Source organism: Pteronotus mesoamericanus, unplaced genomic scaffold (genome assembly GCF_021234165.1).
Source record: "Pteronotus mesoamericanus isolate MK-2021 breed Mesoamerican mustached bat unplaced genomic scaffold, CSHL_Meso_final contig_80, whole genome shotgun sequence".
NCBI classification, from domain to species: domain Eukaryota; kingdom Metazoa; phylum Chordata; class Mammalia; order Chiroptera; family Mormoopidae; genus Pteronotus; species Pteronotus mesoamericanus.
This window is the reverse complement of record NW_026555261.1, coordinates 458,472-478,623: the sequence shown is the minus strand read 5'-3', so window position 1 is coordinate 478,623 and position 20,152 is coordinate 458,472. Positions and strand designations below refer to the sequence as shown.

At 56.8% G+C, this 20,152-nt stretch overlaps 1 protein-coding gene across 2 annotated transcripts in view; it reads right to left on the bottom strand.

The window, feature by feature from the left end:
* The window catches only part of PRKX (protein kinase cAMP-dependent X-linked catalytic subunit), a 60,162-nt gene that overhangs the window by 21,249 nt on the left and 18,761 nt on the right, over positions 1–20,152 (bottom strand). For both annotated transcript variants that reach the window (XM_054585014.1, XM_054585013.1), the window contains exons 2-3: positions 15,779–15,947; positions 3,911–4,174 (exon numbers count right to left, since the gene is read on the bottom strand). In XM_054585014.1, coding sequence (XP_054440989.1) covers positions 3,911–4,174; positions 15,779–15,947 — 433 coding nt within the window. The remainder of the gene's footprint in view (positions 1–3,910; positions 4,175–15,778; positions 15,948–20,152) is intronic.

Here is a 20,152-nt window from a genome sequence, read left to right as displayed (position 1 = left end):
CTTCACGGAGAAGAAAAACACAACAAGTAGGAATAACAACACGGCAAGAAATACATGTCTATCCACCATGGAATCCAAACAAAGAGACTAGAAACCAACTCATGGATACAGAGAGTATGTGGACAGCTGCGGAGGTGGGGGGGGGCGGGGCCGGGGATTGGGAGATCGGGTGACAAAGGTGAAGGGGTTAAACAGTACAAATTGGTAGTTAGGGCACAGCCACAGGGATGTAAAGTCCCGCCCAGGCAACCGAGTCAGTGATAGGGCAGTAACTCTGCGTGGGGCACGGGGCTGCGAGACTTATCGGGGTGACGATCAGGAAGTAAGTGACTGCCTGCTCGCTGCACTGCACGGCTGAGACCATTATAGTCACGTATGTAATGGAACCATTTTAAAAGGGGAAAAAGCGTGTGCACGCCAGCGGGGGAAACAACAGGTTCATACACCCACACGCAAGGTCACTGGGAGGACACGAGAGTTCCGTCCCACCCAGGGACAAGAGAAAACCGTCGGGGAAAGCCTCCTCCGTGAAGTCACGGGGAGCCAAAAAAGTGCACTGGTACGGTGAGGAGGGTTCTGAATTCCAACCCGCTCACGTACGTTCTCCCTCAGGCACAAAACGGGGGGAACGCGCTGCGCTCCGTGGCAGAAATATTATTCAGGATGCGGTCTGTCCGTTTTGGTCCTCGCGTTTTGCCGTGAGTCCTGGGGGCTGGAGGGACGTCTGGCTATGTTTGTGCGGAAGAGGGGCCGTACGAAGCGCCCGGTTTGGGGACGGTTGGCTGGGGACGAGTTCTTTAAGCAAAGCAAGCGGAACCCCTGAACAGGAAGAAAACGGGCCGAAGCCAAAAAAAAAAAAAAAAAAAAAAAAAAGAGCTTAGCAAGCCACACTAACCCATGTCTAGGAAGATAAAAGTTCTTTCCAGAAGCCATCTATCAAGCTGGTAAGAAGTCCGTCTTTCCAAAGCATCAACCTATTCATTCAGTGAATTACCCGCCTGTTGGTACATACTGAACTGATCTCATTAGTGGAATCTTCAACGCGCTAACTGCGTAGGAACATGGTTTGCCAAACGTGTCATCCAGTGAATCTGAGGGAGATTCTCTTTCGGATTCGTTGGCCTCAGACTTCCAAATACAAGGGGTTAAAAATGAATCAAGGGCGCATCCTATACCACGTGCTGCCCATAGGGGGCAGCACCGACATACTGAAACGGCCTCCCATTCCCCCCTGAATGAGGTTTTCACTCTACTACCTAAAAACACCTGGTGTCTATCTAATTTATTCTTAGAAATGGAGCCAATGGAATTCTCCAAGGGAAAATGAAACCGAATTAAACCGCATCAAAAACCCACGGGATGGTCCCTGTTTGACAAACCATCAGACAGACAAATAATGTAGTATAAAGCCGCCCCAAATCAAGTTTCCCATAAATACAGATGTGTCTCCAATGCGAGGGATCCAGTTATTTCTTTATCAGCGTCTGCCTGTCTGACAGGTAGCTACTCAGCCCTTGAAATGCACTGAGCAACGCACATTGCAACCTACTTATATGAACTTTAAAAACAAACCCCCACACGCGATGCAGTTACGAACCAATGTTGAAGGATTTTTGGAGAGTTTGGGCATGTGAAGGGGCCTCGGCCATGGGAAATGTTAGGGATCAGGTGTTTGTGATAAAATCGTACGGCCCTGCTTCAGGCGCCCGGCGGGAATGAAATGCACCTGGCATTGTAAAAACTTGGCAGCGAGAAGGCATGGCACCTCTCCGCTTTTATGAGGGCGGGTTGCCGACGTGGCTGCTCTGGTCATCGACTGAATTAAAGAGACATGTTAGGAAAAGTACCCCGTCTTGCAGGGGAAAGAAAACAAGATTCCTTGAAAATTTTAAGTCACCCGTGCGATTATCTGTATTACGACAAGTCTGCTCCAGAGCAACAGACCTTGTAGACCATCAATTACGAAAATTGTCCGGAGCATCCACTGTATGAATGCATGTTATTATCAGCAGCGGTGGGGATGTGAGAACTAACACTGTCCCCGACGGCTCTCTCCGGATGTGTCTGCCTTTAAGGCCGCATGATACTACATGACTTGGCGAGCCATTCGGGACATGAGAGAGACAGCTCACGTGTTATTATGGGATAAAAGCAACCGGAACAACGAAGGGGAAAGAACCCCACAACAGAAAAACTAACATGTGACGTGAAGAAGAGAAAACAGCCCCGGAGGAAACAACGTCTCCTCTGCCACTTTGATACACTTGCTCTCTCTCTCTCTCTCTCTCTCACTTCTTTGCACTGAGACTCTAGAAGGGCGTTGAAAACAAATGCGTAGGCCTCAAGAGCTGCCCCCTTTGCCTCCTGTAAGGGGACCCCTGGGGTAAATGCGCAGGATTCACACCGTTAAGAGCAGCTGGTGCCCTTCGTTTAGTTGAAGAGGTGCATCATATTGATTGTTTTCCTCATACTGAACCATGCTTGCCTGCCCGCGACAAACCCCACGTATGACATCTTTTCACTGTACCGCTACCTTCCAGTTGCTAAGGCGTCGTTGAGAATGTCTGTCGTATACCTGCAACCAATATAACAGTCAACATCAACTAAAATGGACGTTATGTATTATGGACGTACGCACATGAGCGAGGGAACCATCGTCTCCCCGTCGAATCAAGCAAAACATCTTTTAAACGGAACTACGTACAATTTGCTTTTATCTTTTTAGTCTCTGGTCCTAACAACGGTGAATATGAGACGTCATTCCCCATTAATTCCATTTTTCGAAATGTCAATTAAACAAAACTGTCGATTAGAGTTCCAGCGACATCGCAGTTTCAGAATGAATCGGAAACACAAGTATTTCTGCACAGTGTAGGGCCTGTGCAGGTTATTTACATAAGAAAACACTAACACTATTAAGCTCTGTATTCACGAAGAGGACCTTTTGTTGTGTTTTGTGACTATAAGAAATAAAGAGCAAGATAACAGATTTTTTTAAAAATACGTAAAGAGGCCCTCGCTCTTTTTGTGTTCATAGTCCGTTTTTGTGAAGCGTGGTCGATTAACCAAATTCAGCTCTGCCGACTCCCAGCCCATAATAAACAGGATTTGTTTAAGGAAGATCATTTTTTAAGTGTAACTCACAGTCGTTAAGGGACAAGGAGAAAACAGGACAGTTTCTATTTAAGTTTTGGAAGCGGCCCAGGAGGCGGGCAGGCGAGCTGGCTGAGACACCTGAGGTTTCACGGTGGCGCCCGGTGGAACATAAACCAAACCGTGGGGGATGGGTGAGTGTGGAGATAAAGCTCCTAGACGCACAGATGTCAATTAAAAAAAAAAAAAAAGTTTCTGGAGCTACGTCACCTCACACCCGTCAGAACAGGCGGCCCCAATAAATCCGCCAGCAAACAGTGTGGGCGAGGACAGAAAGGCCAGCCCTCAGGCACTGAGGGTGGGGAAGCAGACGGGGGGGGGGGGGGAGCGTGGCATGCCCTCCGGCAACTAAAAAGGGAACTGCCTTTGGACTCAGCGATCGCACTGCATCTCTGAAGAAATGCAGAACAGTAATCGAAAAGAATACCGGGACGCCCGGGTTCGTTGCCGCGTTATACGCAACGGCCAAAATGTGGAAACAACTTCTGTATCCACTGGTGAACGAACGGATAAAAAAAAAGAAAACGTGGCACACAGAAGGGACGGATACTGTGTAGCCATTTGCGAGAGCTCGGATGGCCTTGGAAGGTTTCATGCCAAGTGAGGTAAGGCAGAGAAAGCCAAATACTCTATGATCGCAAGAGTACGTGGAATGTAAGGAAAAGAAAAAAGCTCCCCAAAGAGAGAGCAGGTTGGCGGTGGGGCGCAAGGATGGGGCAGGGTAAGAGGGCGGGGGTGGGGGGCCTCGGTCACTTACTTGTCCACCAGCTTCTTGGCGAACCCAAAGTCGGTGAGCTTGACGTGCCCGTCCCTGTCCAGCAGGATGTTCTCCGGCTTCAAGTCCCGGTAGACGATCTCCTTGGAGTGCAGGTACTCGATGGCGCAGACGATCTCCGCCGAGTAGAAGAGCCCCGCGTTGCTGGAGAAGCGGCCGCGGTTCCGCAGGTAGCTGAACAGCTCGCCGCCGGGCACGAACTCCATCAGCATGTAGAGGAAGCGGTCATCGTGCCACGTCCAGAACCTGTGGCGGATACGAGGGGACTGAGGGCCGAGCCGCGGCGGAGACGGCGCAGGGGCGCACGGATGGGAGGGCGCGCGGGCGGAGACGCGCACGAAGGAGCAGTTGCGCCCCGTCGGGAGGGCGCGGGCGGAGAGCGCGCACGGAAGTGCAGGGGCGCCCGGATGGGAGGGTGCGGGCCGAGAGCGCGCCCGGATGAGAGCCTGTGAATCAATGTTAGAATATTCATACACCCGGACAGATACTAAGATCTGCTATTTTCAGATGTTAGCATTGGTTCGATAGCTGTTATGGGTATCACATAAAAGTGATGTCACGTGCCTAGGTACATGCGAAGGTACAGGTATCCTTATTAAATGGGCGAAAGTTTAAGAGTGGCCATGGCTGGTTGGCTTCGAGGACTGAGCGCCGGCCTGCGAACCAAAGGGTCCCTGCTTTGGTTCCCAGTCCGGGCACAGGCCTGGGTTGCCCGCCAGGTCCCCAGCAGGGGGCGCGTGAGAGGCAGCCACACATGCACGTTTCTCTCCTTCTCTTTCTCCCTCCCTTCCCCTCTCTCTACAAATAAATAGAATCTTTTTAACCAAAAGTTTGAGAATGGACAAGAAAAATACCATGTGTTGGTAATAAAGGGGCTACCAGCCTTTTATGGCCTGAATTCTGTCCTGCAACATTCATATCGTTCAGCAGTAACTCCCAAGACCTCAGAGAGCAGCTGCATTTGGAGACAGATCTGCGAAGAGGTGATGAAGGAAAAGGGAGGTCCCTAAGGTGGGTCCTGATCCCACAGGACAGGGGTCCTTAGAAGAGGAGGAGATGGGGACACAGTCACACCCAGAGGGACCCCCGTGGGAGGACACGGGGGCAGACGGCCGTCCCCGCGCCCAGGGGAGGGGCCTCAGGGGGGCCAGCCCTGCCCCTGCCTGGACCTTGGATTTTCCAGCCTCCAGGACAGGGAGGGAGACACGTCTGGGGCGCTGGGCATCCCCTTTTCGGGGGAAGGCATCATTTAACAGCATTTAATGGACTGGAAGAAATCCATCTCTGTTTCTTAAGCTGCCGTGCTGTTGACATTTGCTTTGGCCTCTCTAGCCCACGCGAACCCTGTGGGCACATTTGCAGGGATCACGCCCTGTTCCCTGCGCCAACTCCAGCCGTGCCTGGAAACTTACAGCTGATTAATGGACCGCCGCCCCCCGCAGAAGGTGGCACTAAACGCTGCACCGTGAGAGGTTTCTAAGCAATTACGGGTCGGAGATGGCCCGGGAGAGCCAGGAGGGCGGCAGCTTCCTTTACAAAAGCTTCGAAGGGCTCTGTGACTGAAAAAGGAAGCCCCGTCAGGAACCGGGGAGGGAAAGACAGCGGGGATCAGAGACAGGGGCAGCCGTGCCGAGTGCAGACAGGCACGTCGGCGTTGGTGGGCGAAGCGTGTTTTCCCATCAAGGAGATGTGGCGAAGAGAGGCAGGAGCTTTGGCATCATGGAGACTGTTTTTGAGACGATTTAAGGGACACCCATATGTCGGGGATACCACGAGAGTCCGCGGAGCCACGCCGGGAAGGTGCCTGGTGGGGAACTCTTCCGCGCCGCGCAGAACTGGGGACGCACACGATGCTGTGAACGCAGATCGGACCATGGGCTCCCAGGGCGATGCTCAGGCAGCATCGACCAGCGGCTCCGCCCCGCCCCCACTCCCGGAAGGGCCACACGGATGAAATACAGTAAAATAAAGACACGGCACTTGCGGGGGGTGGGGGGCACACGGAGAGCTGGCACAGGCCTCGAGAGTAGCTCCCAGGGACGTCACAGAGAAACCAGCAGGAGGTGCAGTCATCGGGACAGGAACGGCGAATACGAATGAACGAACAGAACAGGTGCGTCTGCGGGGACCAATAACAGCCGTCGAAGAAGCAGGAACCGTTTCTACGCCAAAGAAGAGCCCTGTGCTAAAAAGGATCATTAGGAAATGCAAGACCGCACTCTGCTGGGAACGTCCTCAGCGCTTCCGTTTGGCCCGGGACGGGGCCCTTCTGTGTTCGGGACGAGACGAGGGTCCTGTGGCCCCACAGCTTGGGCGGAAGGCGCATGGCGAGGCGCAGGCTGTGGGCGACGAGCATCTCCTGCGGGCGCAATAGCTGCCCGCAAATAGGGTTTGGGGAAATGCCACCGCCTTCTCCGCGCTGCTTCTCACCCTGAGCCCGGGACGCTCTCTGAGGGACGCAGGGGTGTCCCGGTTCCCTCCTCGCCGCGTGGGAGGCTCAGGATCTGGGGTCCGGAAGCACGAAGGGACCGGACCCAGGCCGTGCGCGCGGCGCTGGCTTTCTGCAGGCAGCTCTCTCGCTGGCCGGGCTGGGCCAACGCCAGCCTCGCTCCCCGCCCGTCACACGGGGTGAGTCACCTCCTGTGGCCCCGACCCCACCTGGCCGCTCTGTACGAGGATTCGGAGAGGTTCCTGCCGGGGACCCCGAAGCTCAGTCAGACAGCCCAGGGCAGGCTCGGTATCCCGGGGTAGAAGGATACCAGGGGGCCCTTGAGAACATGGCCCCCCAACCCCGAAACGGGGCTGCCGTGTTCCCCAACAGTGCACTGCGCTGAAAAGGAAGAATAGGCAGAACCCCGTACATATTGTACGTAAACACACCCACACGTGTCATGCACCTGTTTCTTGAAATTGAAGATCCGCAGCAGCCCCCATCCTTTCTCTAACTCTCGAGCACAACGTGCCACCTCATGCCAAAGCCGCCTCATTTCCCTCTTCGGGGGCATCGGACATAATGAGCAAAGAGGCGGTTCGCAGCGAAAGAGGTGGAAGGAAGACGCTGGAGGCGTAAGGCACGAGGAGGCTGGGTCAGTCCTCCCAACGTGTGGGCGCCGGCCCGGCCACGGGGCAGCCAGCTGTGGGCAAACACGTCCGGTTCGCGTGCCCAGCGTCCTGGGCCAGGGCAGGTCCGCCCTGGAAGAGCCTGGACCCCGCGCCTGGTGTTCTGCTCTTCAATGCAGCACGTGGGCGCGTCTCCACGGCACCCGGCAGTCCCGCGTCTCCCGGGGACGGCGTCGGGTCCCACAGTGCCAGCACGCGGTGCCACAAGACGGCGCCCCCGTCCGACAGCCACGGGAAGAGCAGGCGGTTTCCTGCATTGCTACCTGCCCGGCTGGACCCCGGAAGGTCCCGGAAGGCCCTCGGTGTTCAGCGCATTTGCCAGAGTGGCTCACGGAATTCCGAAAAACATGCTCCTCCCGGGGTCCCCGCTGTTTTAGAAAAGGAGGTAACTCGGGAACAGGGAGGTGGAAGGGATGCGTACGGCAAGGGACAGGGAAGGCGGGGGGGCGGGGGCGGTCCATGCCGTCTGCAACCAGCAGCTCCGGCTGTTCCCCAACCCACACACTCTCTGCGTTCATCCTCGGGGAGTGACGGCAGCTTCGGGGAGTGCACGGCTCCACCTCCAGCCGCTCCCCCCTGCCTGGAGGTTGGGGGCCGAGCTGAAAGTCCCAGCCCCTAACCCCCTGGCTGGTCTCCCTGCCCCCAGTCCCCATCCTTAGGTGGACGCCCAAAAGTCATCTCATTGACAAACCATGGCTTTTTCGGCCTCGTCCCTGCAAATCCCAAGAGGGAAGCTCTGTCAGACGCGGAGAGGAAGAACCAAATATGCAGGAAGAACGGCACTGCCTTCTCAAGCGTCAGGAGGCACCAGGCGGGAAGCAGAAAGACTGTGATCTCAGGCTGTCGGGAGAGACACCTGCTCCACCCGTCTCTCCATAAACGCATTCAAAACACGGACGAAGTGTCATGCCCGCGAAGAACCCTGTGTATTACGTGAGTGAAGTCACGTTTACCTCCCCACGCCACAGCCACGGGCCCCCAGGTACCCGCGTCCCTGAGCAGCCGTAGGCTCCATACAAACCCTGTCCATCCTGAGTCCAAAACGGTGGCTACGAAAAGAATATTTGGTGAGAGCCCCCATCCCGATCCCGTCGTCTTTCTCCAAATCGGTAAGGTCCCCGAAACACCGTGGTGGGGGACGCAACAAAACGAACAACAACAAACACAAACCAACAAAGAAAACGCAGGTCCATCTTTCGCTCCCACCCCCACAGCTAAGACCCCGCTTTTACGGAGAGCATTCGTACCGCGTGGGGTACGAGTCCTGCTAAGAACGGAGATATTCACAGCGCGACGAACAGCACCATGTCCGGGAGGTGGACAGAGATGGTGTTGGCACCCGCGGCCTGGGGGCCGGCAGGACACCCTCGGGGGGGCCACCCAGAAATTAAAATCTGGGCTGAGAAAGGGACCGCCTGGGAGGCAAGCAGGCGACGCGGGGGTCCCGTCGTCCTCATTGTGGGCATGACGCTGGCCCTGCGCTGACTGTAGGAAGAAATAAAAGTGCATGTCACCGAGCACCACGCTCTCCAAGGACCATCCCCGCGAAGGGCGGGGGCTGTTTTTCCCCAGCTGCGTCATCGTGCCCGGGGCCAATGTACCGCAGCGTTTTTGCCCACTCATCCGCTGATGGGTGCCTTGGGCTGCTTCCAAATCTTAAAAATACGCCGGACAGAGACAGGAAAGTACTGATGTGATTTCCCTGCTATGTGGAAGCTCATGAAGAACAGAAACGCCTGAGCGACAGAGACACAGATTCCCGGGTCCGGAAACCGGATGGGCAGCTGACGGGCAGATGTGGGGGCCGGGCGAGAAGGGTGGAGGGGTTGAGCCGGAACAGCTCCCCGACACAGGCAGCCGAGGGGACGGGGGAGGAAGGGGAGGGTCACGCGGGATCAAGGGCGATGGAAGGGGACTGGACGTGGGGCGTCAGCCCGTCACGGAAGAGGCAGGTGGTGACGTATTACAGAAGCGGGCGCGTGCAACCGCAGTAATTTTATCACCGCCTGTCACCCTCATAAATTCAATAAAAAAGAAAAAAAAGAGTGCAAAAGCCAAGAGAAGGAGAAGGTCTATCCCAAGGACGGGAGACGCAGAGGGGTGTGTGGGATCGAAAGCTCACAGGATGGGCTGTTGGCCTTCCTGAGCGACGTCGATGAATCTTCACGGGCCTGCGCGCGCGCTTGCTGTTTGCTCCGCGCCGTGGGTCGGTGGCGGCCCAGCACCTGCTCTGTGGCGAGCCACAGCCTCGCGCGGACACACAGGCACGGGAGGGGCAGACGCCGCGGGGACGGGGCCACGTGCTGTGGGTCCGCGGGAGGCCTGGCTCTCAATGCCTGCGGCGGGATGCGTGAGGAGCGTGGGGACCGGAGCCGGCCGGCACGGCGCGGACGGGGGCGCGATGCCGCGCCACGCGGAGGCGGCGGGGGAGGGGCGAGGGGGACGGACGAGAAGGCCCCTGCGTCCGAGAAGCGGGACCCACGTCCGCACCGTGCGGGTGCCATGCCCATACGTGCGCAAAGCTCTTGCATCACACAGAAGGGGGCCGAAGGGGCCTCACCGCACCGTTCACCGCGGGGATGGGACGAGGAGGGAGAGGCGGCGGAAGGCCGACAAGTGCATGAGACAAGCCAAGAAAAAAGGGAGATCGAAGGAGAGAAAACGCTCAGGCACTGTCCCCGCACAGGAAAGAGCCACAAGGAGATATGGACACTGCCTTCAAGCTGTTGAAGGCAGGGAGGCTCCAGCAGCAACTGGGTCACCCAGGTTCATAGCAGTATCACGCTCAGCAGCCAAAAGGTGGGGACAACCCAAGGGTCCACCCACGGCCGCATGCATAAGCACCGCACGGTCCGGCATCACACAGAGGGGAATATTACGCAGCCAGGAAAAAGGAAACGGCTTCTGCCTCACGCGGACGGGCAGGTGAACCTTGAGCACGTCACGCTGAGTGAGACAAGCCAGCCGCAAAGGGACAAATCCTGTAGCAGTCCCCTTGCACGGGATCTCCAGGGACATCAGGTTTATAGAAACAGAAAGGACCTGGTGCGGGCCTGGGGCTGGGGGAGGGGCGCGGGGCCTTGGTCCTTCCTGGGGACAGAGTTTCACTTTGGGAAGCTGAGAAGGTTCCAGAGATGACCGCAGCGACGGTCGTACAAGAAGCTGAACGCACCGTACTCCATGCTGCGGACCGGGGTCCTGACCGAGGGTTAAGACGGCAACTTCGCCGTTACGGCCTTTCGACCGCAATTCGAAAGGTGATGACAATTTTATGGCGGACTCAGAGATCCAGCTGCACCGCTGGCACCAAAGGCGACCCGAACACGTCTGTAGTTGCCCATGACCGTGAACGTGGAAGCCAGCCTGTCGGGGTGAGTCCAGCTCGGACGCCCTCTCTACCTCAACACATCGCTTTCTGCCGTTAAAGGTGACCGGGGCCTTCGCTTGCAAAGTCCGCGTCGGGCTCGTAGCTGAAGGCGTTTTAACGAACTCAGTTGTCGCCTCCACATGCTTAACCACAAAGCTGGCTGACAGACGCTGCAAGACAGCAGGACATCTGCTCCTGAAGGAGAAGAAAAGATCCTGGACCCCGCCGCCGTCACCGCATGTCCTCAGCTCTGTCTCCGGCAGCCGCCTGAGGCTCTCCCTCGGGACTCTTGTGCCCCTACCTGACTCCGCGGCAACCAGCCCTTGCCTGTTCCGTCTCGCATCCCTCTCTGCTCCCCCTGTCTCCAAGGCTCCCCCGTCCTCGGCGGCTCCGTTCCCTCGTCCGATGGCCCCACCCAATGGCCTCTCCCCGTCTCCTCCCAGAGCTGCATACGGGGCCTCAGCCCTCACCTTGTCCAGCATCGAAACCTCCGCTCTCCACAAGGCATCTTCTCAGGGGGGCACCTCACCCACTACACACCTCAGCTCACAGGAAGCCCAGGATCCTGGGTGCCCACGCTCACCGCGCGCCTGCGGACATACCGCCAGCCGTGGACGCACTGCTGGGGCCCTCCCGCACCCCGTTCCTCAGCTCCTTTGCTGCCATGCCACCCCTATCAAGGACAGAGCTGGCTTGCCGCTGGGCTCCGGTTCCTGCCTGCGCCCAGACCCCGGGGACCGGCCGGCGGCCGCAGCCCCGGCCATCTGCAACGGTCCCCCCTCCTGCAAGCCGTCCCAGCTCCTTCGGCAGGATTCGGCGGAGGGAGCCGCCCTTTTCCAGGACACCGGTCCCGCCTAAACTTGTCTCACATTTCACGCTGTGACCACAACCTAAACCTTCCTTTAGAAGCGTCGGCGCCTCGCCCACCAAACGCACGCGTAGGCCAACGCTGTTGGCCCAAAGCCAGGCCTGGGGCCTCGGGAGGGGCCGTTGTTCTTTGTCTCACTGCTGTTCCGCGCAGAAGAAGATCGAAGGGGGAGAAGGCCTATTGCCAGGACTTTGCCTTTGACGTTCAGATGGGGAGAAGGCAAGGACGGTGAGCCGATGGTGTTCTTCCCCGTTCCTGAGCTCTCGGCAAAACGAAGAAACAACTTCCGTCGGCCCACGGAGAGAGGGGCCAGGCCCGAGCAGGGGGCCCTGAACAAGGATCTTGACCGTTGGGCAACGGGCGAGTCCACTGGAGATTAAGGCGTGGATTCCTGGGAGGGGATGGGACACAGGTCATGTCCACAGTAGCTCAAGGACGCGCCCCGTGGGTGACGGACTTTGAGATCTTTCTTTCGTGATCGGCAGGAGAAAGCTATGAAACATCAATGGCGGGCAACACGCATAGGTCTGCAATGAGTTGCGGGGCTCAGGCTTGGTCCGTGGGCCCACGCACTGCCCATCACGAAAGTCCTGGTGTGGGGGCTGGGTCAGGAAAGGCATATGGGACCCCGCACGCCCTTCCTCTCCGTGAGCACCTGCAGAGCGCGTGGGCTCAGCTGGCTCTGCGCCGTCAGGGTCGGCTTGGCAATGCCTGGAGGCATGTTTGGTTCTCCCACCTCAGACAGCAGGTGCTACTGTGTCCATGGGTAGAGGCTGGGGGTGCTGCTCAACAGCGCACAGGACGCCCCACAGCAAGCTGTCACCCAGCTTCAAATGTCCATGGTGCCCAACGTGAGACACCTGCTTGATGAGCGTGAGAGACTCTCTCTGTCTCTCTCAATGTGTCTGTGTCCCTGTCTCTCTATCAACTGAAGTATCATCTATCTATCTATCATCTATCTGCTCTCTATTAATTATGCACCCAGCCATCCATGCAACCATCCATCCATCCCTCTATCCATGCACCCATCCATATATCCATCCATCCATCCACCATGAATCCATCCACCCATCCATCCATATATCCATCCATCCATCCACCATGAATCCACCCACCCATCCATCCATATATCCATCCATCCATCCACCATGAATCCATCCACCCATCCATCATATATCCATCCATCCATCCATCCACCCATCCATCCATATATACATCCATCCATCCATGAATGAATGAATCCATCCATCCCTCCATCCATCCACCATGAATCCATCCACCCATCCATCCATATATCCATCCATCCATCCATGAATGAATGAATCCATCCATCCGTCCATCTATCCACCATGAATCCATCCACCCATCCATCCATATATCCATCCATCCATCCATGAATGAATGAATGAATCCATCCATCCATGTCCTCATATACCCACCCACCACCCAACCACCCATCCACCCATCCACCCACCCACTCATCTGTGGCTGTGGTCTCTACCCCAGGACCGTCTCACCGTCGGGAAGGTTTCTGACAGTACCAGAGACACTTTTCCTCATCCCTGCTGCAGAGGGTGCGTTGCTGGCATCAAGTGGGTCGAGACCAGGGATACAGGTCCATGCCCCCCACGAGGCAGAACAGCCCCTACCACAGAGATTGATCTGTGCCCGGCTGCCAACAGGGCCGAGTCGGAGAGCCTTGAGCCGGGTCCAAACATCTCAAAGACGCCAGCCCTCTCCAGGTGCAGGAAGGGCCAGGAGGGATCTCGGTTTGCCGGCAGACTGCACGCGTTCGTCCCTGGCCATTCGGACTCTGCCACGCCCCTTCTGCACCGTGGACAGTGAGTGCCTCTTCCTTTCTAAAATTATTTCAGCGCCAGCTGAACTGGCCTTGGGAAATGGCTTCCGCCCCAAACAGAATGTGCCCCTTCACGCGCCTTGAACGAGTGCCCGGGCATCTTTTCAAAAACATAAAACATAACCAGTAGCAGCGCGCATGCTGATCTTTGCTAATGTGTCCCGTGATTTCCGCGACCACTCAAGGGGGACTCCAAACGCCCCACAGCGCTGGCTCGGCCCGCCGCCGGCTGGCACCCTCGGCTTGGCGTGTGGTTTGAAGAAATGCGGGGAAACGTGCTCAGTGTTTCCGGAAACCGTCTGGCAAGCAGATGTCGGCTGAGGCGACACAACATTTACAAGAGAAAATGCACAGCTGTGGGGATGAAAGGCATTCTTGACGAATGGTGTTTTTCCACTAAAACACGTCCCGTGTCCTGAGGCCTTGGACGCCGTCCAGGTCCCATCCATGGGGCCGGGCTGGCCAGACGCAACACGCCCTGGGGCGCTCGACAGGAGCAGGAGCCCTGGCCACACCAGGCCAACCTGCATCCCCGTTTCAAACACCTCCAGTCCCTCAAGGATCTGCCCAGGGGAAAAAAAAACCCCGAATGCGCGACGTGCGTTACAATAAGACCCTCCGGCACTGAGAAATGTACCCTTCGCAAGTCTTTAGGGAAGCGTGACGGGCTGAATGATGTTTCCCCCAGTTTCACAGGGTGAAGCTGTACCCCCTGGATCTCGGACACGGGCTGCATTTAGAGACGGGCCTTTAAAGAGGTGATTAAGGGACACTGAGGTCCCCAGGGAGGCCCTGATCCCACAGGACTGGGGGCCTTAGACGAAGAGATGGGGACGCGGGCACACCCAGAGGGACTCCGGTGGGAGGGCCCAGGGGCAGACGGCCGTCCCCGCGCCCAGGAGAGGGGCCTGCGGGGGAGCCGGCCCTGCCCCCGCCTGGGGCTCCGCCTCCAGCCTCCAGGACGGGGAGGGATAAATGGGTGGGGCCCTGGACAAACCGTCTGGGAGAGACGACACTGAACTCCCACCCAGGTGGAATTCCCTGAGTGGGAGGCCTTCCCCCAAGACTCCACGGATACCCTCCAACCTCAGCTCACGACACCCACGGGGAGCGCCCGCGCCCCAGGAAAGATGCACCCGGGGGTGACCTGGATGCACGCCCGCCCCCACCACATGCTCCGTGTCCTGGAGGGGCCTCCATCTCCTCCACACTTGTCCCTTCTCCACCACCATGTCTAAGCCTTCTTGCCTTCACAGGAACCTGCGCTGTCTACATCTCCTAACGTCGCCGCCAACACGCGACAGCTCCTGCCTCGTAGGTTCCAGAGGCAAAGCGGGGCCCCAGTGTCCGACGCACTGTGTCCTGTGGACAGGCAGCTGGAAGGCACCTTGGGGAAACCACGCCCTCTTCCTGGGGCTGGAGACTGTCCTGTGTTGGGTCACAGCCCAAGCTCAGTCCCGTAAGACACACGATGACAATTAGGCGACGTCACAATCCCGACCACGTGTCCTCAAACAAGGTTGACTGAAAACCCCAGTCGGCTAAAGCCCTTTCTCAGAATCTCTACGTTAGTTCCCAGAAGACACATCACTAGGAGCTTTTCTTCATTCCACAGCAAGCCCTGCAGCATCCGTTCTTTTGGGGTCCCCCCCCAGCCCCCCGGCCGAGGGCAGACTCCCATTCCACGAGACAGGGCTGGAGTCTCTGACGTACGAGCTGCTTTGGGATCCAGGAGAACACAATAAAGCGAAAAGCCGCCTGCTCCTCCTCCCCCACCATTCACCGTGCCTCCTGAGGCGGCTCTGGTAAGACCGTGTTTTGGGCTTGGAGGGCGTTTCTGGGGGGACTTGGCGTGCAGAGGTGCCCCTGCCTGTGTTGGGGTGCGTGTAGCGTGCACGAAGACCAGGGCGCAGAACACCTGCGTCCGTGCGGGCCGGTGCGTTGGACGCGTCCCCACGCCCTACTGCAGCTCCATGGATGTGACCGTGTACGAAGCGAAACAGAGGGAAGGAAAAACTCCATGAACTCTCTGCAGCACCCTAAGCCACTGGGGCCTGATTCTGGGCTCCTCGGATTCCTGCAGATTCCTATGGAGAGACGCAGCGCGCTGGAGAGGCGGGGCGGACGAGCACCACGGCTGTCAAGAATGCTTTGGCGGAAAGCAAGGTTCAGGGCGCAAGACACGGGCGAGGCCCGGGGGCAGCAAATCCAGGCGGGGAGGAGGGACCCTGAGCTGCGATGCTGGGCCTGAGGAGGCGTGAGATGGAGGTGGGAGAGGGAGAAGGTGGGAAGTGGGTGGAGGCTGCCCGTGGAGGGGCCAGAGAGCCAGCTCTGGGCGCGCGGACTCCTCACCGGTTTCGGATCAGGCGTCTTTGCCTGCGGCCCTGGCCCCCTGGGGCCAGCAGCCCGGGCAGGACCACGCTGCAAGATCAGACGCTAAGAGAGCCCCGCAATATGGCCACACGGGCCGGTGGCTTTGCACGTGCGCACGCGCACACCCGACGTGACCTCACTCCACCCGCCGCTTCCGACCCCGGGGCGGAGGAAGAGGGAGGAGGAGACCCCCGAGGTGGCCTCTCGGGAGGGTGGGGAAGAAGACGAGGAACTGGGGACAGGACCGCCCGTGGGCGCACTCACAGCTTAACCAGGAATGGGTGGCTGACTTCCTTCAGCACCGACTTCTCGTTGTGCACATGCTGCTCCTGCTTCAGTCGGATCACGTCCGGGATGCTCATGACCTTCAGCGCGAAAAAGCACTTGGCCGTCTTCTGCCGGACCAGCTGCACCCGCCCGAACGTCCCTGTGCCTGGAAGGGGACAAGAAACGGGCCGTGTTGGGACTTGCAGTGCGTCACGGGGGGAGCCACGCGTACTGACTGCGTAAGCCGCCAAAGGCGAGACCGTGTGCCCGGACACCTTTATCTGGAATTTCCCACCCACGCACATGGACACGGAGGGTGGCCTGGCCCTGAAGGACCCTTTAATTGGGTGGGGGGGGGCGGGGACGGGAGACACGCTTCTGCAAATGAGCCACCTCAGGAAACACACACACGTGCACACGGAGCACAAGAGGTAGAATGGAAAAGTACGGTAAGTGGGTGTCTTCCACGTGTCTTTTATTTTTCAATTTAGCTTGGATGGAATTCATTGGGGAGACGTTGGTTCATAAAACGGCATAGATTTCAGGTGTACAATCCTATGGGACGACCTCTGGATATCGTACTGTGCGTGCACTACCCCAACGCAGTTCTTCAAAAGTTTCCCTTTTGCGCCAGGTTTTCACGATACGCGACCAGCTGCGTGAAGCCATTTCAAACGCACGACAGCTCGCTAAGCACGCTTGGGTCTTTATCTTAAAATTGTCCATGCGTCGGAAATAAAGGGATAGAGATGCGAACAGACAGACAGGAACGTTAAAAATCGCACCCACCACAAATACGGAAGGCCACCGAACTCTCTTTCATACTCACATGGCACAGTTTCAAGCCAACTTCGCTCTCCGCCCCGGCCTTCTGCCCTGCCCTGTCCCGCTCGGGATCCTTCTCAGTGAGCCGCACGGTGCCCCCCTTGTACCCTCACACAGCCTGGCAATCACCTGTGCAATAGTGCCTTTAACGATGCAAAGGAATGTCACCTAAGGCCACAGAACACATAAAGTTGGGGAAGAGAAACGGAAATCTGTCTGTCAGCTTGGCACCAGGACGCTTATAAACGGGGGCTGTCTGTTACGCCCGAGTCTGTCGGAGGGATAATGCAAAGAAATGCGCCCTCTCCCCAAGCACAGGGAGGTGGAACCCAGGTGGCTGGCGGAGGTCCCTGGCTGGACAAACGGCCACCGAGCGGATGCAAGAGGAGAATGGAGACATTCGAGGATGGCTTGGAAAGAAAGAAGCCGTCCCACGCGACCGCCCAACAATGAAACAATGTGTTTCCTTTCTTTTCGGGAATAGAGTTCTGAGGTGCACATGGTACCAACCAAAGAACCAAGTAATGCTCTGGCAAGCTGCTTTTCCAGTGTTTTCTATAAACTGAAGTCTGCAAGCAAGAAAATAAATCTACGGGGTAATGGAGTCAGCGTTGGGAACTTAAGGAACCTTGGCTTTCAGACAAAATTTCCATCATGAATATTTGATTACAGCAGAAGTAGAAAGTGATCTATGCAAGGGAAGCAACACTGTAGAAGGAGCAGCGACGGATGAGCAATTCACTGTAGAAGTATATTCTCATGCAAAGATAATTTGGAAGCGAATGCAGAACTGTCCTCGAGCGAGGTGGCATCGGGTTGAGAGCACAATGTGCAATATGGTCAGGAGGGAGGGGAGGTAGACAAAGCGCCCTGGAAGGAGTGAAGGGATCCAGTGGAAGTGTTTTTACGCAGATGTTGAGTTGATGTTTCTATGAAGCAACGTGCACTGAAATGCCACCGCGTGGCTGACCTTGTTTTCGCTTCAATTTCATCTCCGACCTTAGGGGAACAAATGAACTCTTTTCGGACTCCTACGGTTCATCCCTCGAAAAGCACTGGAAAATCACGATGAACGGTCTCAACATCGTGCCCTATTCTAAGTTTCTAGGAACAAAAGGAAGGTGGTGTGTCTTGATTTTTATCTCTGTCCCGGGTCCCTCTGTTCTTTCTCATCTCGTTGGTGGCCTATGTCAAGGAATCCACTCATTTTTTGGATGGGATTTACCGATCAATGCTCTGTCTTTGGCACACTCGTATCTGACCGAGCTTCCCCTCGTATTTGCCTCTGCCCATGTGAACCATAGCTGTGACTCAACAGATCTTTTCGTATTTTCCTCTGCAATGTCTCCGAGGCTTTCTCTGAGCTGTGCGTGCGAAACAGAAAAGACTCACGTTAGGGGACGGAACCCCAGGCCCGAGTCACCCTGGGGGACGTGAGAAGGCCCCACGGAGCCACAAGCAGATGACAGGTACGCAACCGGGACCCAGGTGGACAAACCCAGCGTGCTTTCCTTTTTAAGGTGATTCCTTTACAAGTGGTGAAAGACAAGGAGAGCCAATGGTGTTAGTTTCACGTCATAACTGCCATGGAAATAAAAGAAGGGACTAGACCGTGTCCTGCTTGGTGCTGAGTCTGTCCCGGGTGCGGGCATCTCCCCGGAGAAAGCAGAAAAAGCCGGTTTCCTCGCGCAGCTGCAGGTAAGCAGGACCGTACGGTTACGCCCGCCCAAGACACACCCTGGAAACGACTCAGCCACAAAAAAGAGGGCAGCTCTGCCCACCGGTGGCCACACAGATGCATCTAGAGGGTCTTCCGGCGCAGGGAGTAACTCAGAGGAAGGCAGATGCCGTGCAATGTCGTGTGTAACCTGAAAAAACATGAACTCACAGGTACACACTCGGGAGCGGCGGTTGGGGGAGGCGGGGGCTCGGGCAGGCGATGAGAAATGGGTGCAGAAGCTCAAGAGACGCCGAGACCCCGCCTGGAAGAGGCCTTATGTTTCGAGGCTGGAAGGCACCAGGCGTGACTATCGTTGCAAACGGCACGGCGAGTTTTCTCATTCCGGGAACAAACGTGTCCCTACCTGAGGTGATGAATGTTACCTGGACATGTTGGCGGGGGGCGGGGTGGAGACCAGAGGGGGGCCAAAAAACAAGATACATTCCCCTGTGCAACAGCCTGCATTCTTTCATGTGTAAACTACAGCGATGTCTCCTCTGTATAACAGTAAAATGCAGGCGCCCTTGACACATTCAGTGCCATCAGCAGATTACAGCATTTTTGCAGAATCCGGACTGTGTCAGCATCCATGGCTGCAACATTGTCACGCTCATCCCTTCCTGTGGCCTTTCCTCCCTCACAGTAACACCACGGAAGGTTGTAAAAGCACCAACGTACAGAATCACAAAGGTCCAAAGCAGGCGGTTCTCCTTTAACCAGCTGATTTTTGACATTGTTGGCACGCCTACCGAGGAAACTGAAACTTCTGCTTTATGGGGGGGGGAAAGCCTTTAAAACGGTGTTTCAATGTGTGCTAACTCTCTGAGTCAAGTTAAAACCACAGAACTGGGCGCATTAAAAGGCTAAAGCTTACGGTATGTACGTTCTATGGCAATAATCAAAGTGTACCCGAAAAGGAAGACGTGCTTTGCGTAATGTGAGGACGCTGTTTTTGAAAACTTGGGACTGTTTATTCGACGATCAGTGGAATAAACTGAACCCATTCAGCTCAGCACTGAGGGGCAGGGGTGAGCCCTCTGAGTCTCCTTGTTTAGAGGCCTTAAGAAAACACACACACACGCACGAGCCACTCGCCGAACATTTTGTTGACTCCAGCAACATTCCATTTCGCACGGTCCTGACTTGAAAGATAAAAACAGAGCAGGTATTTTAGGAGCGCCGTTTCTCTTTCTGCACATTATTTACCAAGCTCTCCTCCTGGCCGGGGAAGATGTAAAGGAAACAACGGCCGAAGAGCAGAGCCGCTCAGGAAGCTCAGGAAGCTCAGGGAGCTCAGGAAGCCGCCCCCCGCCCCCTGCACCCCACGATGCTGTGGAGGGGAAATGCCCGCCATTCCTGGCTCACGCCCTGCGCGCCCATCAGCAGGAGGCTCTGGGTGGCACGTCCGGGAGTTGCCACCGAGAAGACCACAGGCGGGTCTTCCCGTGCTCACAGTGCGCGGCAGCCCCGCGAGCCCCCGGCCTTCAACGGCACCCAGGAGGCTGGGACGGGGTAACACCATGGGAGCCACGCTACGGTGACCCTGGCCCTCAGGGTGTTTCAGGCTCAGCCCAGGGGACGTCTGGGACTCGGGGGGTCTCTGGGGTTGGGGTGCGCGGCGCTGATGCGTCTTTGGCCTCTACCCACGACGTGCCAGGAGCACCTGCCAAGTGATAACCAGCAATGTTTCCAGAGGTTGCCAAGTGTTCCTGGTGGACAGAATTGCCCTTTTTTGAGAAGCACAGTGACAGATGGATGGATGGGCGGACGGACACATGGACGCATGGATAGATGGATGACTAGAGGGAGGGATGGGTGGATAGATA